Source organism: Pristiophorus japonicus, chromosome 2 (genome assembly GCF_044704955.1).
Source record: "Pristiophorus japonicus isolate sPriJap1 chromosome 2, sPriJap1.hap1, whole genome shotgun sequence".
Taxonomy (NCBI): domain Eukaryota; kingdom Metazoa; phylum Chordata; class Chondrichthyes; family Pristiophoridae; genus Pristiophorus; species Pristiophorus japonicus.
In genome coordinates, this window is record NC_091978.1 from 282,203,229 (window position 1) to 282,228,981 (window position 25,753).

General features: G+C 42.5%; 1 protein-coding gene across 8 annotated transcripts in view; it reads left to right on the forward strand.

Annotated features, from left to right (window-relative positions):
• sh3d19 (SH3 domain containing 19) overlaps positions 1–25,753 on the forward strand; it is a 213,543-nt gene that overhangs the window by 179,048 nt on the left and 8,742 nt on the right. For 4 of the 8 annotated variants that reach the window (XM_070871449.1, XM_070871451.1, XM_070871450.1 and 1 more), the window contains 9 exons: positions 2,575–2,833; positions 3,969–4,037; positions 5,323–5,463; positions 7,465–7,540; positions 9,191–9,321; positions 10,431–10,504; positions 13,367–13,590; positions 24,132–24,184; positions 24,957–25,143. In XM_070871449.1, the coding sequence (XP_070727550.1) occupies positions 2,575–2,833; positions 3,969–4,037; positions 5,323–5,463; positions 7,465–7,540; positions 9,191–9,321; positions 10,431–10,504; positions 13,367–13,590; positions 24,132–24,184; positions 24,957–25,143 (1,214 nt within the window). Of the gene's footprint in view, positions 1–2,574; positions 2,834–3,968; positions 4,038–5,322; positions 5,464–7,464; positions 7,541–9,190; positions 9,322–10,430; positions 10,505–13,366; positions 13,591–24,131; positions 24,185–24,956; positions 25,144–25,753 lie in introns of those variants that run through there. The other 4 variants (XM_070871453.1, XM_070871455.1, XM_070871454.1 and 1 more) reach the window with 3 other exon arrangements.

A 25,753-nucleotide genomic window follows, 5' to 3' on the forward strand; every position in this document is an offset into this window, starting at 1 on the left:
TCTCTCTCTCTCCCTCTCTCTCTCTCCCTCTCTCCCGCTCTCTCCCGCTCTCTCCCTCTCTCTCCCGCTCTCTCCCTGCTCTCTCCCCCTCTCTCCCTGCTCTCTCCCTGCTCTCTCCCCCTCTCTCCATCTCCCTGCTCTCTCTCTCTCTCTCTCTCTCTCTCTCCCTTCTCTCTATCTCTCTCTCTCTCTCTCTCCCTGCTCTCTCTCTCTCCCTGCTCTCTCTCTCTCTCTCTCTCTCTCTCTCCTTCAGTTTACACCACCTCCTAGATCCAGCCGTCCTTGCTTATAAGAACATAAGAACATAAGAATTAGGAACAGGAGTAGGCCATCTAGCCCCTCGAGCCTGCTCCGCCATTCAGTAAGATCATGGCTGATCTGGTCGTGGACTCAGCTCCATTTACCCGCCCTCTCCCCGTAACCCTTAATTCCCTTATTGCTTAAAAATCTATCTATCTTTGACTTGAAAACATTCAATGAGCCAGCCTCAGCTGCTTCCTTGGGCAGAGAATTCCACAGATTCACAACCCTCTGGGAGAAGAAATTATTTCTCAACTCGGTTTTAAATTGGCTCCTCCGTATTTTGAGGCTGTGCCCCCTAGTTCTAGTCTCCCCCACCAATGGAAACAACCTCTCTGCCTCTATCTTGTCTATCCCTTTCATGATTTTAAATGTTTCTATAAGATCACCCCTCATCCTTCTGAACTCCAAGGAGTAAAGACCCAGTCTACTCAATCTATCATCATAAGGTAACCCTCTCATTTCTCGAATCAGCCTAGTGAATCGTCCCTGTACCCCCTCCAAAGCTAGTATATCCTTCCTTAAGTAAGGTGACCAAAACTGCACGCAGTACTCCAGGTGCGGCCTTACCAATACCCTGTACAGTTGCAGCAACACCTCCCTGCTTTTGTACTCCATCCCTTTCGCAATGAAGGCCAACATTCCATTTGCCTTCCTGATTACCTGCTGCACCTGCAAACTAACCTTTTGGGATTCATGCACAAGGACCCCCAGGTCCCTCTGCACCACAGCATGTTGTAATTTCTCTCCATTCAAATAATATTCCCTTTTACTGTTTTTATTTCCCCAAGGTGGATGACCTCACACTTTCCGACATTGTATTCCATCTGCCAAACCTTAGCCCATTCGCTTAACCTATCCAAATCTCCTTGCAGCCTCTCTGTGTCCTCTACACAACCCGCTTTCCCACTAATCTTAGTGTCATCTGCAAATTTTGTTGCACTACACTCTGTCCCCTCTTCTAGGTCATCTATGTATATTGTAAACAGTTGTGGTCCCAGTACTGATCCCTGTGGCACACCACTAACCACTGATTTCCAACTGGAAAAGGACCCATTTATCCCGACTCTCTGCTTTCTGTTCGCCAGCCAATTCTCTATCCATGCTAATACATTTCCTCTGACTCCGCGTACCTTTATCTTCTGCAGTAACCTTTTGTGTGGCACCTTATCGAATGCCTTTTGGAAATCTAAATACACCACATCCATTGGTACACCTCTATCCACCATGCTCGTTATATCCTCAAAGAATTCCAGTAAGTTAGTTAAACATGATTTCCCTTTCATGAATCCATGTTGCGTCTGCTTGATTGCACTATTCCTATCTAGATGTCCCGCTATTTCTTCCTTAATAGTTTCAAGCATTTTCCCCACTACAAATGTTAAACTAACCGGTCTATAGTTACCTGCCTTTTGCCTGCCCCCTTTTTTAAACAGAGACGTTACATTAGCTGCTCTCCAATCCGCTGGTACCTCCCCAGAGTCCAGAGAATTTTGGTAGATTATAACAAATGCATCTGCTATAACTTCCGCCATCTCTTTTAATACCCTGGGATGCATTTCATCAGGACCAGGGGACTTGTCTACCTTCAGTCCCATTAGTCTGTCCAGCACTACCTCCCTAGTGATAGTGATCATCTCAAGGTCCTCCCTTCCCACATTCCTATGACTAGCAATTTTTGGCATGGTTTTTGTGTCTTCCACTGTGAAGACGGAAGCAAAATAATTGTTTAAGGTCTCAGCCATTTCCACATTTCCCTGTTTTAACTTTAGCTTTAGCTGCGAGTTCTCTGAAGCCTGAGAAACCCAACCAGCCATAGTTAAATTTGAAATGCTGGTATGTATAAATGGACAACCAGCATCCTGAGAGCAGGTTGGCTGCCTGCCACCCATCCTTCCTCCATTAAAACCGGAACTGGGAGGTTGGGGTTGGGATACCGTTTTTTTAACACTATGCTCCCACCCGACCCCAGCGCTTCCGTTTTTTGATTTTAAAATTCCCCCATGTTCTCAGTAGTACAGTGTTAGAAATAAAATACTCTGCTATTTTTTCCAGCTATGATTAATGGTCAGTGTCTTCAAAACTGTTTGCAGCACATTATGTTGGTGTTTTAAATGGAAAATGTGTGAGCTGATTTAAGAGAGGTCTTTGAGCAACATCTCAGTGAAATGTAAAACATTAGGTTAACAAAAGTTACCATTGGGTTCAAGTTTGTGTAACAAACCTGTATGCATTCCCTTCACACCATTTGACTGCAGCTTATTTGTATTCCAGGACAGCTATAGGCAAAGTCCTTCCTGCACGTCCTGCCCCGGTTAAAGCTAGTCCAGCTCGGCCCCCTCCACCAAAGATTTCTGCTGCACCTAACCAGATCCACCGTTCTTCATCTGAACTGACAATAAACAGTACTGCGGGAAAACACAGCCCACGTGCCCCAGGAAAGATCCGCCCAAAAAGTCAAGTGTTTCAGAAAAAGCGACCTGACCTTCCACCTCGACCAGCTCCTGGGCACCCGCTCTACAATAAGTACATGGTAATCAACAAGCAGAGACATCGTTGGTTTTGTGAATATCAGCAGCCTGGAAGCACAGTCGTGAAGTGCTTACTTTTTCCAAATGTTCTCCCTTTTTGTCATTTCCTCTCATGAAAGCTCGGGTAAAGTTCCATGTTATAGATACAGCTCTCTGTCCAAGTGACCATTGATCCTTATATACCAGCCTCAAAAGTTTGACCAAGGCGATTATTGCAGCCCAGCCTAATCCTGCCCAATCTCCACGTATATCCACTGGATAGTGATCAGGAACATGAATCTTGACTTTTTTCCCTCCTCACTAAGCTGAGGCCCACTGTAGTACCCCTATAATATCCAGCTGAGAGCAACCCACTCAGCACAGACCATGAATAGAAACTGAAACACTGAGTGCCAATTTAAAGCAAATAACAATCACAGTTGGGACTAAATAAAGCTTCATATAAATTATATTTATTTAACTTGTAGGTGGTGGTTTATTTTCTTTAAAAATAGACTTTGCAGTGCCTACTTCGCACTATTTTTAAATTAAAAATGGTAAATTCGAAGTACCATTTCTTCAAAGGCCCAACATTACTTGTCCTGTGTTGTTGAAATTAATAGTGTTTTTTAAATTGATTTTCTCATTCATCCCCATTTTTGTAAGTTTTTTTCTCTGTGCCATTCTTTGGCTTAAAGAGCAGCAGGTTATGCCTGAGTCTCTCTGCAAGTGATAGAGATCAGTCATTGCTCTATGTGCCACTTCTTGTACTCTTTTTTTTTTAAGTGACAAACAAATGAAGTTCCGAATTCCTTCCATCCCGACTGAGATTAATATAATGCTGAAATAAATTCGTAATTGGTTGCCTTCACAGCTGGTGGCCTGAAACCAGCCACTAATTATTGTGCAAGTGTTGTTTGGGTGATTTGTCCTCTGATATTTATTCATTTATTTGACTTCCTCACACAGGGAAGTACCTCACAGTCAATCCGCTGAACTAAGATGAGAAACTTGTCATACAGGGAATCTGCACTGTGCTACCAGGCTGCCACAAGGCTTTTATTGAAAATAGATTTTGTACTATATAAATGCATGTTCATTCTTTCTTTTGGAAATTCTCAGTTTTATGCTTTTTCTAAAAAAAAAATGTATTTCCAGTTGCCTGTGCCTCATGGGATTGCTGAATGTGACGTCAGCTCCAGGATCCCAGGAGAACTGTCATTCCAGGTAAGAATGGACACCAAACCTCCATTTACACATTCTGTATTGTACAGGGGGGCATTGGCAGCAAGGACACTCTTACTCTGAGTCAACTGCGAGAGCGCATGTAACTGCACCTTGAGACACCATCCAATTTTAATGTTGCCAAAACAATTCTTGTACTCAGAAATGCTAAGGATTCTAATGATTCCTTCATTTGAAATGTCTTTAGTTAGTACACTCCTACAGAATATACTTGCTTCAAGCAGCAAAGCAATGGAATCTTTGTTGCCGATAAGTAAAAAAGTTATTCCTCATGTTGCCTTTCGTTCTTCTGCCAGTCACTTTGTCTGTGTCCTCTGGTTCTCGCTAATGGGAATCGTTTCTCTCTGTCTACTCTGTCTAAACGCCTCATGATTTTGAACACCTCTATCAAATCTCCCCTCCACCTTCTCTGCTCCAAGGAGAACAATCCCAACTTCTCCACTCTATCGGAGTCACGATTACAAAAGCATGTCACCTGTTCTAATATCTCCTAACTCGCACCAAGTCCTGTTCACCCATCACCCCTGCGCTCGCTGACCTACATTGGCTCCCGGTTAAGCAATGCCTCGATTTCAAAATTCTCATCCTTGTTTACAAATCCCTCCACGGCCTCGCCCCTCCCTATCTCTGTAATCTCTTTCAGCCTCACAACCCCACGAGATATCTGCGCTCCTCAAATTCTGCCCTCTTTAGCATCCCTGATTAAACTGCTTAACCATACGTGGCCGTGCCTTCAGCTGCCTGTGCCCCAAGTTCTGGAACTCCCTCCCTAAACCTCTCTACCTCTCTTTCCTCCTTTAAGACACTCTTTAAAACCTAGCTCTTTAACCAAGCTTTTGGTCATCTGGCGTAATTTCTTCTTATATGGCATGATGTCAAATTTATCTGTTTTGTCTTGTAACACTGCTGTGAAGCACCTTGGGACATTTTACTACGATAAAGCCGCTATATAATTAAAAGTTGTTGTTGTTCATCAGAGGGATAGTTGTGTTTTTCACAACCTTTTGAGGAAGTATTTGTTAAAACCTAGGCCAGCAAAGGACTACTTCCAAATGATCTTTTTTTCTGCCTTTGCTTTTTCTGGAATCAATAAGGCATTATTGTAAAGGATGGGTTGCATTGATATATTTTTGACTTGTACATCCAGTGGAAGAATGGGTTGTGGACTGGAATAGTGGGAGATCCTAAAATGGGGGAAAGTAGCTCAATAAAATATAAATTCATATAAAAATTGCATTTTTATGTATTTTTCTCTCTACCTCAATAGCGAGGTGAAGTCCTGGTTCTGAAGCAACAAATTGACCAGACTTTCCAATGCCAAAAGGGGCTTGATACTGGCAAAGTTCCTTCATCTCATTTGAAGATAATCACTCCACTGGATGAGGAGGCGGTGAAAGGGACTGGCAAGGTCGGTGCAGACTCTCATGTTTGACTAACGTAATGAGTGTTTTGATGAGGTAACCGAGAGAGTGGATAAGGCAGTGGAGTGATGTGTAAATGGACTTTCAAAAAATGTTTTATAAAGTACTACATAATAAGTTTGTTAGCAAAATTAAAGCCCATGGGACAAAAAGGGCAGTAGCATCATAGATACAAAGTTGGCTAAGGGATAGAAAACAGAGAGTTTGGTGAATGGTTGTTTTTCAGACTGGAGAGAGTGGTGTTCCCCAGGGTTCAGTACTAGGACCACTGCTGTTTCTGATATACATTAATGACTTGGTCTTGGGGATACAGGGCAAAATTTCAACATTTGGAGATGAGACAAAACTTGGAAGTGTAGGAAACAGTGAGGAAGATAGTAGTAGACTTTGAGATGACATAGACAGACAGGTGAAATGGGGTGGTATAGACATGGCAGATGAAATTCAATGTAGAAAAGTGTGAAGTGATACATTTTGATAGGAAGAATGAGGAAAGACATATAAGCTAAATGGTACAAATGGGTGTTTGTGCACAAATCTTTGTTAACCTGTCCTGCCACTTTCAAAGCAGTTAATAAAGCATGGGATCCTGGCCTTTATAAATAGAGGCAGAATACAAAAGCCAGGAAGTTATGCCAAACCTTACATAAAACACTAGTTCGGCCTCAGCTGGAGTATTGTGTCCAATTCTAGGCACCACACTTTAGGAAGGATGTGAAGGTTTTGGAGAGGGTACAGAAGAGATTTACTAGAATGGTTCCAGGGATTAGGAATTGCAGTTATGTGGATAGACTGGAGAAGCTGGGGTTGTTCTCGTTCGAGCACAGAAGGCTGAGGAGATTTGATAAAGGTGTTCAAAATCATGAAGGGTTTAGATAGAGTAAATAAAGATAAACTGTTTCCAATGGCTGAAGGGTCGAGAACCAGAGGAAACCGATTTAAGGGGAGGAAAAACATTTTTACCCAACGAATGGTTAGGATTGGGAATGCACTGCCTGATAGGACGGTGGAAATAGATTCAGTAGTAGCTTTCAAATGGGAATTGGATAAATACTTCAAGAAAAGATTGCAGGGATATGGACAAGAGTGGGACTAACTGGATTGCTCTTCGAATAGCTGGCTGGATTATCAGGTTACATTATTAAAATTGTAATAAGTACTCAAAGTGGAAATATTGTTGATGCACAGTTATAATGAATATGTCTTGCAGGCACTAACTATACTTAGCATTGACTTTAGATCATGTGCAGCTGAGTTCTTGGGCTAGAATTTCGGTTTTCAACAGTATTTTTACGGTAAAATTACCATTTTCGCTTCATGACCATTTTTAGGCCCGCTTTTCGGCCTTTAATTTGCGCAGCGGTAAAAATCGGCATTGCACGAGGATTCGTGGCACAAACCGTGAATTTCAGCAACTTTAGACTGGGGCCGATAGCGCTGCCTTGGGAGGGGGGAAAAACAACAAAAGAATTGTCTGTCAACAAAAAAATTGTCGACAAAAAAATTGTCGACAAAAAACATTCACAAAACCCTTACCTACTAAATCAGTGAAAAAGAATTAAAAAATAAAAACTTTAACTTAACCTTTTTTGCAGTTCTTCATACTTACCACTGCCGGCAGGCCTACACCACAGGTTTTACCCTGTCAATATTCTGGGCGCAGAGTACGGGTCCCGAGAGAGCCAAAAATCGATCGCAAACGCTAATTCCAGTGTTGCACGTCGGTGCTCCTCTCCCCGGCGGTAGCTGCAAGCACCGCCGCAAAAAGGTCACCGAAGATCCTGCCGAATGGGTTTTTGCCGCAGAGGGTCAAATCGTGGCAAAAACCCGGTTGCAAAGTCGCCAAAATTCTAGCCCATTATATCATTTTTGTATCATTTTTTTGCTTTATGTGTTTTAAAGTGATACTTGCTTTATCATCTTGTTGGAAAAAGTGAAAAGAACACAAATTTGTATTTTCTTTGTCCGTGTTCTGTTTTTTTTTTTAGAAACCCTTCACTTCTAAACACCAGCTTGAAGACAACAGTGCTTCCCATGCTATAGTGCTGCATGACTTCACAGCGGGTAAGGAACTCTGCAGTGCCGGGAAAGGGAAAATTCAATGCCTTCATCAAAATGTTTCCTCCAACTGTCACTCTCTGTTCAATATTACTCCTTTCATTATGTTGGCCCTGGCATTAAAAACTGTTAAATATATTGTGCGGGCTTTTGTTTATTTTAATGTTGACAAATGTTCCTGAATCCTTATCAAGTTGAAGTGATTACGTGTGGGATGGGAATAAATTCCAGAGATTGGTTTAATAGCACAGTATGTGTGGCACAGGAAAAGACCCTTGTGTGACCCAGCTGAGTGGGAACCTCACTAATGAAATCACAGGCTAATTACTCACAACATGACTCCTTCTGGCAAGGAGCAGACAATTGCTTGTGAGTCGGGGAGCACATCAATTTTCAGGTTAAAACATTATTGGAGTTTTATGTGTATTTTATAGTCAGAATAAAAGTGGATTGCAGATGAGATTTGCTAACTTGCTATTTAGGTTTTCCTGGAGTTCACTTTTTATCTTTCAGTGTCAGCTGTGGCTCTGGGTAGCACACTTGCCTCTGAGTCAGAAGGTTGTGGGTTCAAAACCCCTCCAGGAACTTGAGCACATAAATTTAGGCTGACACTCCAGTGCAGTGCTGAGGAAGCACTGCACTGTCAGAGGTGCCGTCTTTCGGAGGAGGCGTTAGAACCGAGGCCCCGTCTGCCCTCTCAAGTGGACGTAAAGATCCCATGGCACTATTTCGAAAAAGAGCAGGGGAGTTATCCCCAGTGTCCTGGCCAATATTTATCCCTCAATCAACATAACAAAAAACAGATTATTTGGTCATTATCACATTGCTGTGCACAAATTGGCTGCTGCGTTTCCCACATTATAACAGTGACTGCACTCCAAAACTACTGCATTGGCTGTAAAGTGCTTTGAGATGTCCAGTGGTCGTGAAAGACACTATATAAATGCAAGTCTTTCTTTCTTTTCTTTTTAGTAATAGCTGGTAAGAGCCCGCAAGTACAGCTGACCTCCATTTCCCTTGTTTTCCGAGTGAGCTCTGGATTTGCCCACCGCCTCTGCAGTCATTATGGTTTCCATGGGCTAGCAATGATGTGAACCAAGTACTGTCAGACCTGTACCAATGCCAATCTTAAGCAACTTCTACAGGGGACACAAGAGTACCTTCTTCTAGATGTCTGTTGCTTATTTCTTGCTCCAGTGGAGGAGAGTCCTTGGCCTCTGCTTTACTCCAGGAGCAGTACTGGTTCAGGGAATCACCCATTTATAAAATGCTGCTGCTCTAGGAGCCAGTAGCTACATACACTCTCACCCTCCTGTTAGGAATTTACCATCTGGACCAATGTTTTTTTCTCTTTTCTTTGTGCCTCCCCTTACCTTTGTTTAGTGGAGAAATGTAGCATTCTTGTTCACTCACAATTAAGTTCTGATCCAAACTTTACTTTCTGTTTAAGCTAGTTGTCGATTAATGGGGATTCAGCTTAGTATGTAACTTGAATTAAATATACCTATACAGATGTTTAAACAAAAATGATGTGCGTAATGGATGTCAGACTGTCAGTTCCTATTGCTAGTATGACTTGGTTTAAAGTAAACTAGAGGTGGTATGCGTGGCTCCTTAAGGAAGCAATGATCAGAGCAGTTAACTTTTTTTTTTCAGATCAAAATGATGAACTGAATCTGAAGTCAGGAGATACTGTGTACTTGCTGGAGAAGTTGGACAAAGATTGGTTTAGTGGAAAATGCAAGGGACATACTGGGATTTTTCCTGCTAACTTTGTCAAAGTTATTGTAAGTTGTTGGTTGGCATTTTCCTCAATTTAAAAACTAACCTTGATTTAGTACCAAAAGTTTGGGCAAACTTTTGTTTCTTTCGTAAATCTACTTCGTTGATTTCTCTTCCTTGGATTTTGATCCGTTCCTTTGTTGTTGCAATTATCCCTCTGGTTTTCTATCTTTTCTCCTCCTTGCCTGAAGGTGAATAATAAAGCACAATTCCATGAGCAGCAGTTGCTCTCAACATCTCCTAGCATCTTCCCAAGTGATATTTCCATGCATGAGCCCAGACAATATGTTTCCGTAGGCTACTCAATCATGGGGATCTAACAGCCAAGCCCATACCTTTTTTTTTCTATCTCTTTCTCTTCTCTCTCTCTCTCTCTCTCTCTCTCTTGTCTCTCATTCTATTTTTCTCTCTTTTTTAACTTTATTTCTTTATCATTATCTTTCTGTTTTTCTTGATCACTTTTTTTTCTTTATCTCTCTTCTACCAGATAACACTCCGGTGGGGAATCTTGCTGGTTTTTCCGCCTCTCTTATGCCCAAGGAAGAAGTTGTAATTTTCCATGTCTGAACCCTATAATCATAGCCAAGCTCAGTTCTATATTCCTCTCCCACACGCGCACACATACACGCACTCTCTTCCAATGGGGATCACTAGATGCCCATTTTCCCCTCTCTCCTTCCTAGCCCAAGGACACAGGCCAATTATAATGCCCAACTGCTGCTTCACTGGCGATAGCTAACAGCATAGACCATGAACAACAAAGACCTCTTTGTGATTCAGTACAAAAAGTTCTAAATTATTCTTTTAAAATATCCATCCTGTACTATTTCTGTGGCCTGGAAATAGATCGAGGTTTATAATAGCAATGAAGACTGGTTTCTACTTGCCGTCAATATTCTTTTCCTCTCTTTAGGAAAGTATTCCATTCAGTAGCTCCCAAATTGCCTGGGTGAGATTGGGAACTCCCCATATGGGGAAATCATTGGAATGAATAATCTAAAATAGAGTAGCTATTAAATGTTGCACAATTCCCATTGTTAACATGCTATTCTTGAGTTATTCTTAACGTACTGATAATTACAGTGTAGTAACCTGACTGATTTATTTCTGCTAGGTTGATCTCCCTATCGGTGATTCACAGGAGAGCAGTATGAAGAAAGTTACATTTAAGTCGGCTTCACTTGCCAGGTAAGTCTAAATATTCTAGCAACCCTGACGTATTGATTCGCTATTCAGTCCCTCATCTGAACTTGTATGATCTTTCCTCCTTGAATTGATTAATGCAATAAATTTTACTAAATGAAAATGTTCTATTTATTTTTATTTTCCAGTCAGCCAAGTGTAATATAATTAGATTCATATCAATCTGCTATATTATTTGTGTTTAATGGGACTATTTGTTGGATCACTTAATTAAATATTAAACCAGCTGTGAAGAGTACATTAGTATTATTTGTGCATCCTAAGTTTCCGCAAGTAATGCTGCATTTATACAAGTAGTGAGACTCCATCCTGTAGTGTGGGTCCAACGTTTGGGTCAGTTCTAGCAGTGCTCAGACTAGATTGAATGAAAAAAATACTGATCTGGGTTTAATGGATTCTGACCAGTATTTCTGTTGAGTAGTCCATCGGAGCATTCACATGTAATTTGCAACCAGAAATGTACCACTCGATGGATCTCTGTTGCGTTGAAATCCATGTAAGTTTGTGGCAAGTCTCACATTTCCACGGTCAGATTGAGCCCAACTTGATTTAAATAAATCACCATCTTTACTTACAGTCCCATTCAGTGGGTCAATCCATTATGCAATGCTGTACTGAGTGGTACACACCAGGAAGGTCCAGGTTCTATCCTTAATTTGTGCTGAATTGGCTAATGCTGGACGGGATGGCAGTACTTGGCATTGCAATTGGTTTCATCATCCCTGGACTATGGAGGGGAGAAATAATCAGGCTGCCCATTTCCAAATATTATCCAGTGATCTTTTCTGATAAGTACATTTGTGTGGACTCAAATGTGGTGCATCTACAGTTAAATAGCTTTCTAGACTCACTTAAAATAGCCATTTTAATGAGGTATAGAAGGGAGGCAGCAATGGTGAGACTTTACCCCAGCATTAGGCACCACTTTCAGAGAAGGAAGTAAAATCACATTTCCTCTTGGCATCAATGTTGAGCTGTGTCTATGAAAGAAAAGGACGTGGTAGCCCTGAGTGCAACTGGTGTGTCAGGGATCAGTTGCTCAATTCTTGCCTGTGATGCGTATTTCTGGTAGCTTCCTTACAACATTATAATATGGCAGAAGGAACGTAATTTGACCATTTACTCAAGATATGATTTGGCCATCAATATGCCCATGTAAAGCTGCATCCAGGACTGATGGGCAGTGGTGGATGTGGAAGTGATGACTTAAAGAGACAGAGGAAGATAAAACATTGTTTGTGAAGGGAGCTTTGTGCAGGTTTTGTTTTACATTTTTTGTTTAGTTAGTGAGAAGGCTTTGTGCCATGGGTTCTGTCACTGCAACATTTTGCTTATGTCTTAGAAATTTGGGCAAAAGGTTTTCCTGTGGGAAGCCCATTGTATTTGTTTCAACAATAGCAACAACTTGCATTTATATAGTGCCTTTAATATCGTAAAATATTATAATGCATTTCATACAAGCGTTATCAAACAAAATTTGACACTGAGCCACATATGGAGATATTAAGTCAAATGCCCAAAACCTTGGTCAAAGAGGTAGGTTTTAAGAAATGTCTTAAAGGAGGAGAGGCAGGCAGGGAGGTTTAGCGAGGTAATTCCAGAGCTTGGGCCTAGGTAGCTGAAGGCATGGTCACCAATGGTGGCGATGAAAATCAGGGATGCGCTAAAAGTCAGAATTGAAGGAGCACAGAGATATCTGAGGGTTGTGGGGCTGGAGGAGGTTACAGAGATAGGAAGGAGCGAGCCCATGGAGGGATCTGAAAACAAGGAATGAGAATTTTTAAATCAAGATTTTGCCAGACTGGGAGCCCGTGTAAGTCAGCGAGCATGATGGCTTAACAGGACTTAATACGAGTTAGGATATGGGCATCAGAGTTTTGGATGAGCTCAAGTTTCCTTGAAGAACAAGAGAAACGAGGGATGGCAGACAGGTGGCGCTGCACCACAGGAGCACTGTGCATACTCACTATTGCCCTTCCAGTTACAAACACAAGCAGAGACCAGAGAGGCAGAGTTGTCCTGCATGCTTTAACCTGACTTGTAGCCAAACTCCACCAGGGGTGCAGTAGTGCTATTGGCTTTAAAGGCTACTTTAGCCTTTACCATTTAAGGCTCTGGTTCATTCCGGGCATGCTGATCTGAAAACCTATAGGGAGGATACCCTGTGGTGCCAAACAGGTCCAACCCTCCTCTCGTCCACCTCATGTACCACAATGTCTACTTTGCCAGCTGTAGAACAGAGAGACGGATGCTGGGCTGCATTATCACTTCCCACAAGCTCCATTTCGTGTCTCCACAATAGGTCTCCTTTCTCGTTATTTTTGGACATCACTACTTTTCCATGTCTCCATTCAGCCTTAGCAAATGTTCCCAAAGGGCATATAATACACCCATTTCCCAATTGTACTAGCTCCCTGCACAGAGCCAAAGCTACACTGCAAGTTGTGCATAATTATGCAACTGAGCTGACCACAGAAAACTGTATGCAGTCAGCACACTGCATTTCTCACTGCACCAGTTTTCCTCTAGCGCCTAACCATTCGGGACAGGGCTGGATTGAACTTGGGATGACAAACAATCTACCCGGATATTTTTGCATTTGTTATGTGGGTATTGCTGAAACCTATGCTGTTGTAGACAGATGATTTTCAAATACAGCAATTATTAACATTGATTGTAATTTGAACATGTAACATATACTTTATTAAATATTTTTTGTTCTTGATTGAAATGTTATTTGGAAACTGAAGTTAATATTTATATATAGTCAATGGGTTGTAAGCATAAAATGTGAATACGTACAATAATGTGATGTAGATACTTACTGGCCTACTGCATGTCATACAGGGGACCTCGATGTGTGGCTCGGTTCGACTTTGAGGGAGACCAGGCTGATGAGCTCACTTTCTTTGAAGGGGATGTTATTGCACTGAAAGAGTATGTGAGTGAGGAGTGGGCTCGAGGACAACTAAAAGGCCGCTCTGGAATATTCCCTCTAAATTTTGTCGAGCTTGTTGAAGACCTACCAACTTCTGAGCAGCAGACTATACAGAATGCACCTCTGTCTCCAGGTGAGCGAAATATGTTTTTTTGAGTAATTGCGAATTGTAAAGTGTCATAAATCTTCAGTTTGTCTTCAAAATATAGGATCAGAGCCAGTAAAGTTATAACAGAAAAAACAAACTGCAAAATCCGAATGGTGTGAATCCAGTCCTGTGAAGGGCTACCTGACCTGATTTTGTAATCCACCAGTGTAACTCGCAGTGAGCTTCATCAGTTCTCTCTGACTGGGTTGGCTTCCTGCGCTCACGTGGAGCATTATTGGTTTGTCACATGGTTGCACACTCGCCTTCCGATCTGAAGAGAAAGCTGATGATGAGACCTTTTAGAGGAACTAGGGAGATAAGTGGTGGGAAATGTAGAGAAGAAAGGGTCTGATGATAGTGGCCACAAGATTCAGCTCCGTGGCGTTGTTTGGTCGCTACATGTGGTGTTTAGGTTGCAAAATAGCATCCGTGGCACACGCACACTTCTTGTGCAGGCTGCACCAGATGCCATCTTAGGTAGGGCATTAACTTACTCTCGGAGCATCCACAGGAAGTATGCAGAGTAGGCAGATCGTGCTGTCAGTCAGCGTGCAAGGCTGATTTGTAGCCAGTTCTGCCATTTTGGAGCTGCAGCTATAACGTCCTCTCTTAAGCAGCGGGAAAGAACCGCCCCCCCCCCAGCGCTATTTAAAGGGATCATCAACTACTTACAGGTTAGTAGCTGGCTGATTTCTACTGGCTCTAGCTGTGTTTGTACAAGTGTTTGGTGGTTTCTAGAGTTCTTTAAAGTTGCTAAAGTCTACAGGGAGTGGTGTAACAGGTGCTGAAGGACTTTGTCCTGATTTCAAGGATTCAGCACGGACCATTTGCTGCCAGACATGGGTGCATTCCACTTGGCCTACAGCATGACGGAGAATAAGTAGAGGCGACACGGAGCAGGACAAGCTGCTGGGAGAGCGGGGAGGGGAAGAAGGGCTCTCCGCAGGAGGCCATATCTGCCTAGGGTGTTCAGGGAGCATTACTCCTACTTAAACCTCAACGAAGAACATTGTGTCAGACTCCTATGCTTCACTAAGGACGTCCTCACTGAAATCTGCCACCTGCTACAGCCACAACTGCAACCTCAGAGCAGGGCGAGGACCGCATTGCTAGTGACTGTGAAGGTGATGGTGGCCATTAACTTTTATGTGTTGGGCTCCTTCCAGACTGGAGCAGGAAATATTTGCAACATTTCCCAATTTGGTGTCCGCTGTTGCAAGTCACTGATGCTCTGTATGCAAAGAGAGGTGAATACATTTCATTCTCTCTTGCCAGTGGAGTGAGCACGCAGCTTTGCAAGGATTGCAGGCTTCCCCATGATGCAGGGTGCCATTGACTGCACGCACGTCGCTTTGCAGACGCCGCATGTCAACTCTGCCATATACTGGAACCAGAAGGGATTCCACTCCCTCAGTGTCCAGAAGGTATGCGACCATAGGTAGTGAATCATACAGGTGAATGCCCGGTATCCTAGCAGCAGTCATGATGCCTTCATTCTGTGGCAGTCCACTATACCAACTGCATTTGAGCCACCGTGGCAAACCAAAGGATGACTACTGGGTGACAAGGGCTTTCCGCTGATGACATGGCTCATGACTCCAGTACGCAACCCACGCACATGTGGGCAGCCTGCATATAATGAAAGCCATGCTGCCACACCAGAATTTATCAAGCAGACCATTGACGTGCTGAAGCAATGCTTCCACTACCTGGATCGCTCTGGAGGAGCCGTGCAGTACTTGACAGAGCGGGTGTCAAGATTTATGGTGATCTACTGCATGCTGCACAACCTCGTCATCACGAGGGCACAGTTCTTTCCACCAGCTGTATGAGGACCAGCTGAGGAGGAAGCGGAAGGAAGGAGGCAACCTAGACGGTCCTTTTCTGCCCAGGCTGTCTGTATTGGACTCATCTGACTGTGATACTGGTAAACACAATCCCAATTCACCATTCACCAACAGTCCCACAGCTTACCTTCCATCTATCACTGACCAGCACAGCATCCACTTGGGCACATGCAAAAATAAAAGCCACCACAAAATAAATATTCCAAACCAAATTTATAAATGAAATTATGCAATATGGCATACAAAAGTGAACTAATCACGCTTAGTGCCTGTTGTGTGCTTTTGTTTGTGTGCTAGTGCTCCTACGTAGTGCTGCAGCATGGCTGGTGGAAGATTGCTGACTTTCAGTGAAAGAGACTGCAGGTGGCCTTGCAGGTAGACCTCGAGCAGTTCTGGGCCTAGAAGCCTGGCTGCAGAGTGCACCATGTTGGCATGGGTGGCAGCAGTCTAGGTGGGCTGTCTGATTGATGAGCAACAGCAAAGGCACTGACAGAGTGGCAGTGGTGGGAGGACGAATGCTGTCATCCTGAGAGAGGACAGTACGGAGCCACTGTAACTCCCCTGGAGCAGCCCCTCAGCATTCCTCACAGATTGCTGGACTGTTGTAAGACCCTGCAAACTTCTTTCAACACTGGTAACCACAGCCATGATGGCAGCAGTCTGAGCTTGTATGTAAGCGAGCTTGCATGACTAAAGTCTGAGCTTCCACTGCAGCACTCAGACTTTGGATGGCTGCTGCTTGTGCTGTAATGGACATCGTTCATCAGTCGTTGCATCATGGTTGGGTCCACAAGTGTGCGAATGGAGTTGGCCACCAGTTCCATGCTGGAAAGATGGGCTCCAAACTCCTGCGTAAAGCCCTGTGCGAAGTTGGTGCTGGACTTCCTCCATGCTCCTTGACATTGACCACAGGCTTTCTTGCAGACTCCCACTGCACCAAGCATTTAATTGTGCATACCCATCGGCCGCCTCATCGAAGTGCTCATCTGAATCCTCTGTAGCAGAACTTGTGTGTGACCCGTGCCTTGGCTGCATGCCACTCGTGCCCGGTGTGTCTCCACATGCAGATGCTGCGTCTATGCTAGCCTCTAAATTATGTGGCGTGTCAGTATCCGAGCTGGTGGCTGCGAGCCTGAAATTGAGTGATGGTGTGTCTTCATCATCACTGCCGTTTTCACCTGTTACTCCTCCACCACTGTCTCGCCAGGTTACAGTTCTTGGGTATCTGAAAGGGGAAAGGCACAAGGGTAGGGTTGCGGCTCAGGGAGTGGGGAAAGTAAGGGGTGCATGCTTTTAAATCAAAAGACATTGAGGGGGAAGTGGGATGTGAGAAGGAGGATTAGGTATGAGAATACCGTCATCTTCGATGACTTTGGCCCCGCTGCTGGCCACGGCTTGAACGATGGCCACCAATGATGGTGAGCACTGTCTCCTCCATTGGAATATGGTCATGCAGTCATGCCTGTCCCCGCCGCTTAGCTCCTGTTGCTCTCAATTATGTGCCACCCTGCAAGAGAGATGGAAGTGTGTCAGTGAGTGTGGTGCAATCTTTTTGGGTGATGTGCCTGTCATGGTTGAATAGCTGTCAGTATGTGCAAACTGAGAGATGTGGGTACAAAAGCAAAATACTGCAGATGATGGAATCTAAAATAAAAACAGAAAAAGCTGGAAATCTCAGCGAGTCAGGCAGCATCTGTGGAGAGAAACAGAGTTAACATTTCAGGTTGATGACCCTTCGTCAGAACCTTTGAGAGATGTGGGTATTAGGCTTACAGCGGTGCTATGTGTGTGAGGATGAAGTGAAGCTATGAATGTGAGGTACGAGTCCTGTTTGATAGAGATTGTTGGTAGATGGGCGATGGGGGTGTAGTGGATTGAGCAGTGTGTGAGGCTAGTGGTGCAGTTGCTGGGATATGGCATTTGAAGATGAATTCACTGACCTTGAACACTCGTGTGAGGTCATTGAACTTCTTGCAGCACTACATCCAGGACCTCAGGGCTTGACTCCTGGCATTGGCCACCATGGCTATCTGCTCCTACTGCCTTTGCAGAGCTTGTCTGGAGGGCCTCCTGTGGATACAGGACCTCGCTATTCCTTTCCTCCTCCTCCACTAAGGCCTCCAGTGCAGAGAACCTTGAAACACGCTCTCTCTCCCCTGTTGTGCCATATTTCAGTCGTCGTCCTGCTCGGAATCTCTTCCACAGATACTTTCAGTAACTGCTCCAGCCACAATACCTTAAGACCTACAGGCTGGCTTTAAGTGGTGCGAGGCTTGCACAAACTTGGGCTTCCTGCTGAGGTGTGCAGCCACTCAATAGCGCGTTTAGCACTGGCTGCATCCTGCAATCATTTAAATTAGCACAAAGTTTGCCACTAAAACTCTCATCTGATTACGTTCAATTTGACTTGAATGTCATACTTAAAGGAACGCTTAGGTTGCCATGTTTGAATTGAGAATGGTTGAATAAAGGAGGATTAAAGGCTGTTGTGTGCCCATTTTCACACATTTTTCTTTAATTGTAATGTTAGTAAACCTCCTATATCTGTATGTATGTGAGGGATTCCATTAATGCCAACTTGTGATTCAGTAGCAGACAGGAGCAGTTGGACAAAATTAATTTTTCCAAGCTATACATCTGTGCACCACTCCACCAAACCAAAAAATGGCTGATTTGCCCACTTGAAACAGATTGATTTGAGTGAAAGCACTCAAACCTGAGACCATTTTGTCATGTCAAATGGTGTAATTAGAGTTGCCAACTCTTGTTTGACATATTCCTGGAGATTTGATCATGTGATATCCAGTCACATGATATCTGACCATAGTTTGCAAATATTATTGCATAATTGCCCCACAGTTTATAATGTAACCTACACAACTAGATTATGCATACAATTTGTAAAACTTGGATTGTAGATCAATCTTTGTTCTGATTTCAAAACTCATATGTTGATTACATGAGTGTAAAACTTGAGGTCTAGCGCCAGAGATAATAAATTGGCATTCAAAATCAGAGAAACAGTATTGTCAGTTAATCAGGCTGTGCAATTTCAATGCTATGTTTAGTTTGTTTCCTGATATTTAGATTAACATTCTTGGCCATTACTTTAATAGTTAAGTGGCCATCAAAACACTTAAAGTGCAAAATTATTGCACCTGAATGCTGATTGGCCAGATTTCTGTTGGTAAGGCAAAAGAAATCCTATTGTCTAATCTAAAACAAAGACATCTAACATAAACTAAAGTTAGCATTTGTATTCGTTATCATTAAAAAATAAATAAAAGTGGCAAAATTAACAACCCGATTTCTTAAAGTGGAAAACATCCTGGTAAATTTCACATCAAATTTCTATGGAACGGCGCATTCAAAGATTTTGGAGATTTCCCTCACTAAGTCAGTCACTGTGGCATCAGAAGAGGGTTCAAGAAAAAGATGTCACAGCATTAAGAACAACAATCTGACCTTTCCTAAATGCTCTTTATTGAAATCCAACATTTTCCTCTGACATTGGGCCATATTTTTCTTTGAATAGCGCCATTCATTAGACTTGCACATGTTCATAGACTTTCTATGGGCTTTAGCACGGCAAGGTCCTGTCAGCCAACCATCCAAAAAGCGGGCATGCTCTATAGTGCATCTGGGACCTGTGTGAACAAGGCACGTAACTTTGTATCTCTTAAACCAATCAGATTGAAGAATTGCTAATGACCCGTGCCAAGTCTGAACCAGGAAATGTCCGTTACAATAATGAATTTAAAGTCAAATCAGATACAGAAAGTGAAATTAAGAGAGGGAAAGAAAGATTGGTTAACAAAGAAAGAAAAAAGAGTCAGAAAGAGAAAGTTTAACAAAAAATATGTATTTCAATTTAAAAATAAATCTCCAACAATAATTAAAATCTGAAGGAATGAGACTTCTGGCATGTTTAGTACCTAGCTATGAGGTAAGTAGAGCAACTTCATGCTGTTCAATGTATTTGAATGGTAAGTCAAACGGCGAGATGCTATTTTCAGGAAGCTTCTAGAGGAGCAGGACAACTCAGACAGCAACTTCCAGATTTCTGCATTTAGCTGCGCATGTGTGGTCGCCTTTAGTTGCTGTCCAATTTGCGCATAAATAACGGTGAACATTGTTAGACTCACCGCTATTTTTCATAGCAAAATCTGGCCTTAATAACCAATGTTCCCGCAAAGCCACAAGGTTGTGCAGCGCAGCGCAACGCAGGACCAGCTTTTCAAATATGAAATTTCTCACGTGCGAAACTTTAAATGGGCCATGCAGCCCATTAAAGGGACTGCGCACCAAAATTTAAAATTAGAGGGAACATTGCTAATAACTATATTCAGTACATTAAATTTTTCTTTTGATTATGCAAGGTTTCAATTAATTACTTATTCTGTCAATAGAGTGACTGCTGAATGAAGAATAGCAACTTGCTGAATTCACCATACATGCATACTTATGCAATGTGAAGTGTGTGATAATTACTAGCTGCACTATTGCAGTGCATGTACCTTCGATAGACAAAGGGCCTATTCTGTGGCTGCGTGCTAGTTTCTCCTAAAACGAATAGGACATATTCTGGTATGCAGAGCATTCTAGGTAGGGCATCCGCCATTATGGCCCAGAATCACATAAGAACATAAATAGGAATAGCAGTAGGCCATTCAGCCTTTTGAATCTGCTCTGCCATTTAATAAGATCATGGCTGATCTTCTACCTCAACTCCACTTTCCTGCACTATCCTTTTTTCCCTTGATTCCCTTAATATCCAAAAATGTATCGATCTCTGTCTTGAATATACTCAACGACTGAGCATACACTGCCCTCTGGAGTAGAGAATTCCAAAGATTCACCACCATCTGAGTGACGAAATTTCTCCTCATCTCAGTCCTAAATGGCCATCCCCTTATTCTGAGACTGTGACCCCTGGTTCTAGATTATCCAGTCAGAGCAAACATCCTCCCTGCATTTACCCTGTCAAGCCCTGTAAGAATTTTGTATGTTTCAATGAGATCATTTCTCATTCATCTAAACTCTAAAGAATATAGGCTAGTCTACTCAATCACTCCTCATAGGACAATCCCCCTCCATCCCGGGAATCAGACTACTGAACATTCGTTGCACTCCCTCTAAGGCAAGTATATCCTTCCTCAGGTAAGGAGACCAAAACTGACACAATACTCCAGATGTGGTCTCATCAGGACCCTATATAATTGTAGTAAGAACATAATAAGAACATAAGAACATAAGAATTAGGAACAGGAGTAGGCCATCTAGCCCCTCGAGCCTGCTCCGCCATTCAATAAGATCATGGCTGATCTGGCCGTGGACTCAGCTCCACTTACCCGCCCGCTCCCCGTAACCCTTAATTTCCTTATTGGTTAAAAATCTATCTATCTGTGATTTGAATACATTCAATGAGCTAGCCTCAACTGCTTCCTTGGGCAGAGAATTCCACAGATTCACAACCCTCTGGGAGAAGAAATTCCTTCCCAACTCGGTTTTAAATTGACTCCCCCGTATTTTGAGGCTGTGCCCCCTAGTTCTAGTCTCCCCGACCAGTGGAAACAACCTCTCTGCCTCTATCTTGTCTATCCCTTTCATTATTTTAAATGTTTCTATTAAATCATCCCTCATCCTTCTGAACTCCAACGAGTAAAGACCCAGTCTACTCAATCTATCATCATAAGGTAACCCCCTCATCTCCGGAATCAGCCTAGTGAATCATCTCTGTACCCCCTCCAACGCTAGTATATCCTTCCTTAAGTAAGGTGACCAAAACTGCACATAGTACTCCAGGTGCGGCCTCACCAATACCCTGTACAGTTGCAGCAGGACCTCCCTGCTTTTGTACTCCATCCCTCTCGCAATGAAGGCCAACATTCCATTCGCCTTCCTGATTACCTGCTGCACCTGCAAACTAACTTTTTGGGAATCATGCACAAGAACCCCCAGGTCCCTCTGCACCGCAGCATGTTGTAATTTCTCCCCATTCAAATAATATTCCCTTTTACTGTTTTTTTTTTTTTCCCCAAGGTGGATGACCTCACATTTTCCGACATTGTATTCCGTCTGCCAAACCTTAGCCCATTCGCTTAACCTATCTAAATCTCTTTGCAGCCTCTCTGTGTCCTCTACACAACCCGCTTTTCCACTAATCTTTGTGTCATCTGCAAATTTTGTTACACTACACTCTGTCCCCTCTTCCAGGTCATCTATGTATATTGTAAACAGTTGTGGTCCCAGCACCGATCCCTGTGGCACACCACTAACCACCGATTTCCAACCTGAAAAGGACCCATTTATCCCGACTCTGCTTTCTGTTAGTTAGCCAATTCTCTATCCATGCTAATATATTTCCTCTGACTCCGCGTAACTTTATCTTCTGCAGTAACCTTTTGTGTGGCACCTTATCGAATGCCTTTTGGAAAACTAAATACATCACATCCATCGGTACACCTCTATCCACCATGCTCATTATATCCTCAAAGAATTCCAGTAAAGTAGTTAAACATGATTTCCCCTTCATGAATCCATGTTGCGTCTGCTTGATTGCACTATTCCTATCTCTATGTCCCGCTATTTCTTCCTTAATGATAGCTTCAAGCATTTTCCCCACTACAGATGTTAAACTAACCGGTCTATAGTTACCTGCCTTTTGTCTGCCCCATTTTTAAAACAGAGGCGTTACATTAGCTGCTTTCCAATCCACTGGTACCTCCCCAGAGTCCAGAGAATTTTGGTAGATTATAACGAATGCATCTGCTATAACTTCCGCCATCTCTTTTAATACCCTGGGATGCATTTCATCAGGACCAGGGGACTTTAGTAAGACATCTTTACTCTTTTACTTTTACTTATACTTTGCTCTTACTCTTGGAATAAAGGCCAACATACCATTTGCTTTCTTAATTGCTTCCTGTACCTGCATGTTAACTTTCTGTGATTCGTGTACAAGGACACCCAGCTCCCTCTGAACACTAACATTTCCCAATCTCTCACCATTGGAAAAAAAAATACTCTACTCTTTTTCTTACCAAAGTGGATAACTTCACATTTCTCCACATTATATTCCATTTGCCATGTTCTTGCCCACTCATTTAGCCTGTCTATATCCCCGTGAAGCCTCTTTGCATCCTCCTCACAACTCACTTCTAATTTTGTATCATCACAGAACAGATCCTCTTACGATCGGGCAGGGGAGAATCGGGTTTGGAGCAGGGTTTAAAGTATTGCTGTGCGTTCCCTGGCTCCAGTTTGGGCCCATCTCTGACCCACGAGAAATTAAAGTCATCGCCGCAAATTGCAAATACAAAGATTTTGTGGTCAGCGGTGAACCAATGGCGCTCACCGATCATTATATTTACACTTGCCCACAGAGTTTCTGTGTGCTTTTTTTTTACTGCAATTTGTGGTAATTAGAAATTCAAAACAGCACGGCGCCCTCTACAGGGGATCTGGGACCCTTGTTAACAGGGCAAGCAAACGGTGTGCCTCATTAACCAATCAGATTGAAGACTCCTTACTGAGGCACGCAGAGTCTAAACCAGGAAGTGTAAGTTAGAATATTTAATTCAATGCCAAATCATGTACAGAAAATGAAATAAAGAGAGAAAAGAAAGATGGAATTTAGAAATAGAGATAATACTATTGGGTGCACTCTTTGAAATGCTGCTCATCATGTACGAGGTTTATACAAGTACTGGCTGTGATTGCTAAAAGAGACAAAGAAAAAGTAAAAATTACATTAATTTAATTAATTTTTTTAAACTCCAACAATAATTAAAATCCAAAGGAATGAGTCTCCACATTGTTAAAAGTAAATTTTCAGTGCTAGAGAGATTGTTTGACAGTAATTAAGACTTATCGCGCCATTAAACATTCACTTACACTGGAATGGACAAGCCCTAACTTTTTCTGGCATGTTTAGTGAGTATCTAGTGGGTAAGTACCGCAACTTCACGCTGTTGCATGTATTTGAATGCCGAGTCTCTCGACAAGGTGCTGTTAGAGCAAAGCTTGTGGAGGAGTAGGGCAACGCAGAGCGCTGATAGCCTCATCGTTATTATTACCGCAACATCCAGGGCAAAGTACTTTTCTCTCAGGCTGCCAGCAGCAGGGTCCTGGAGACCAAACTGCCATTCCAAGAGTCTCCTGTCCAATCTAGGAGAATTGGGAACCCTAGAAAATGCTTCAGCTACTGGTTCAACTAAGATTTAAAAACTTCAGTCGTGCCCCTGGTAAAATTGAGTTATAAAAGTTTAAAGAGAATCAATAAGTATAAACTATTGGGTGGACAAATGTCTTTAATGCACTCTTCCTTGAAATGCTGCCCATCATGTACTAGGTTTATAAAAGTACTGGCTGTGATTGCTAAATTATTGCCAAAATACCATTCTTGAGAAATAGCCCATTTTGTCACCAGCTGTCTTTACTGAAACATCAAAGATGTCACTGTACAATAGATTATTGCTTTTGCATCAGTAAACTAGAATCTTGGGTCCAGTCCAAGAAAATTTGAATTATAATTTGTTTTTATCATACCATTGAGTGTAGCCAGTGCCAGTGTAGGATAACACATTATCGCTGACGATGTGAATTTATGCAATTTGAAATCACCAGTTGCAAATATAAATGGTCAGTTTTTAAGATATATATTGAATCTTTCCTTAGGTTCTGACATATTAACAGGTGGTAGAGCAGTAGAGACCTCCACATCTAGTCAGGTAGGACTGCTTATACAATATGAAAATGCAGTTGTCTTGCATGCAAATATTACAAATCCATATAAATCTCAAAGTCCTGCCCTCAATTTTCTCGTGGTTACTAATCAAGCATTACACATTTGCCACTGAACTGAAGCTGGAAACACAAATTTATTCCACTAAAGTGTGACTAGCTTAATAAAATCTGAAAATTTTAACTTGCTTCCTGTATTAACTCTGTATATTCAAAAGTTTATATTTATTTTGTGCATTTGACTTATTAGAACATGTCAACTTATTAGATACATGTCAATTTATTAGAACATGTCAACTTATTAGAGCATATCAACAAGTATTAAATGTGTGCAGTTTATTTGTTTGCTGGGCTGACAATGGCAGGTGCCCAAGGATAGTAAGTAAGACAGCCTGGGCCAGTCTTGCACATCTCACAGCAACTGCAAACAGAGCAGCTTTGTGGGAGCCCTGCCTGTCTGTCCTCCCAAGAAGGAATAGTTTTATTCACTTATTTGGGATATTAAAAATGGGAGAAGGTGCATTTGTATTGACCATTTCAGTTCAAGTAACAAATGTGCAATAGTGAGCCAGTAGTTACCAGGATATTGAGGTCCTTTAGCAGGGCAGGACTTCCTGCTCGCTCCACATTTAATAAAATCACTTTTCATACTTTACACATGGTAGACATCTACCCTAATCATCTCTTTAATTAGTTAAATGTGTGGGTTTTTTTCTGCTTTGCTGAAACAAACTGACTGGTTTCCTGTGAACTCTGCAGGTCGTATACTCGGACTCACAGTGGTGTGAAGCACTTTATGATTTCAAAGCAGAGGCTGTTGATGATTTGCCATTTAAACGTGGGGATCGGATCCTCATCATAGAGCGGTTAGACTCTGAGTGGTGCAAGGGGAAACTGAATGGGCGTGAAGGGATTTTCCCAACTATGTTTGTTCAAGTCTGCTCAGGTACCGTCACTGTGAAGTCAGGAATGCGTAACACTGAAGTTGGAGAAGTTGCATTTGTTTAATTTACGTTCCTGGAATTTGTGTACATTAAGGTTTTTTTTTAAAAAATCACTGTGCTAGTAACTTTGGACGCAAGAAAGTCAGATCACTATTTTCTAAATTGCAAGATGCTAGAAGCTGTTGAGGAGCAGAGATATTTAGGGGTCCATACGTCACGAAAAGCTAGTGGACAGCTACAAAATATAATTTAAAAGGCTAAAGAAATGTTAGGCTTTATGTCGAGGGAGTTGGAATTCCAAGACGTAGAAGTTTTGCTACAGTTGTATAAAGGTCTGAATAGACTGCATCCAGAGTACTACATCCCATTTCGAGCACAGCACCTCAGGAAGGATATATTGGCCTTGAGAGTGGCGGGTGGCTGTGCATCGTCCATTCACCAGAATTATGCCAGGTCTAAAAGGGCGAAGTTATGAGGACAGGTTGCATAGACTAGGTTTATATTCTCTTGACTATAGAAGACTAAGAAGTGATTTAATTGAGGTGCTTAAGATGACTAAAAGGTTTTTGATAGGGTAGATAGAGAAACTATGTCCTCTGGTGAGGAAATCTG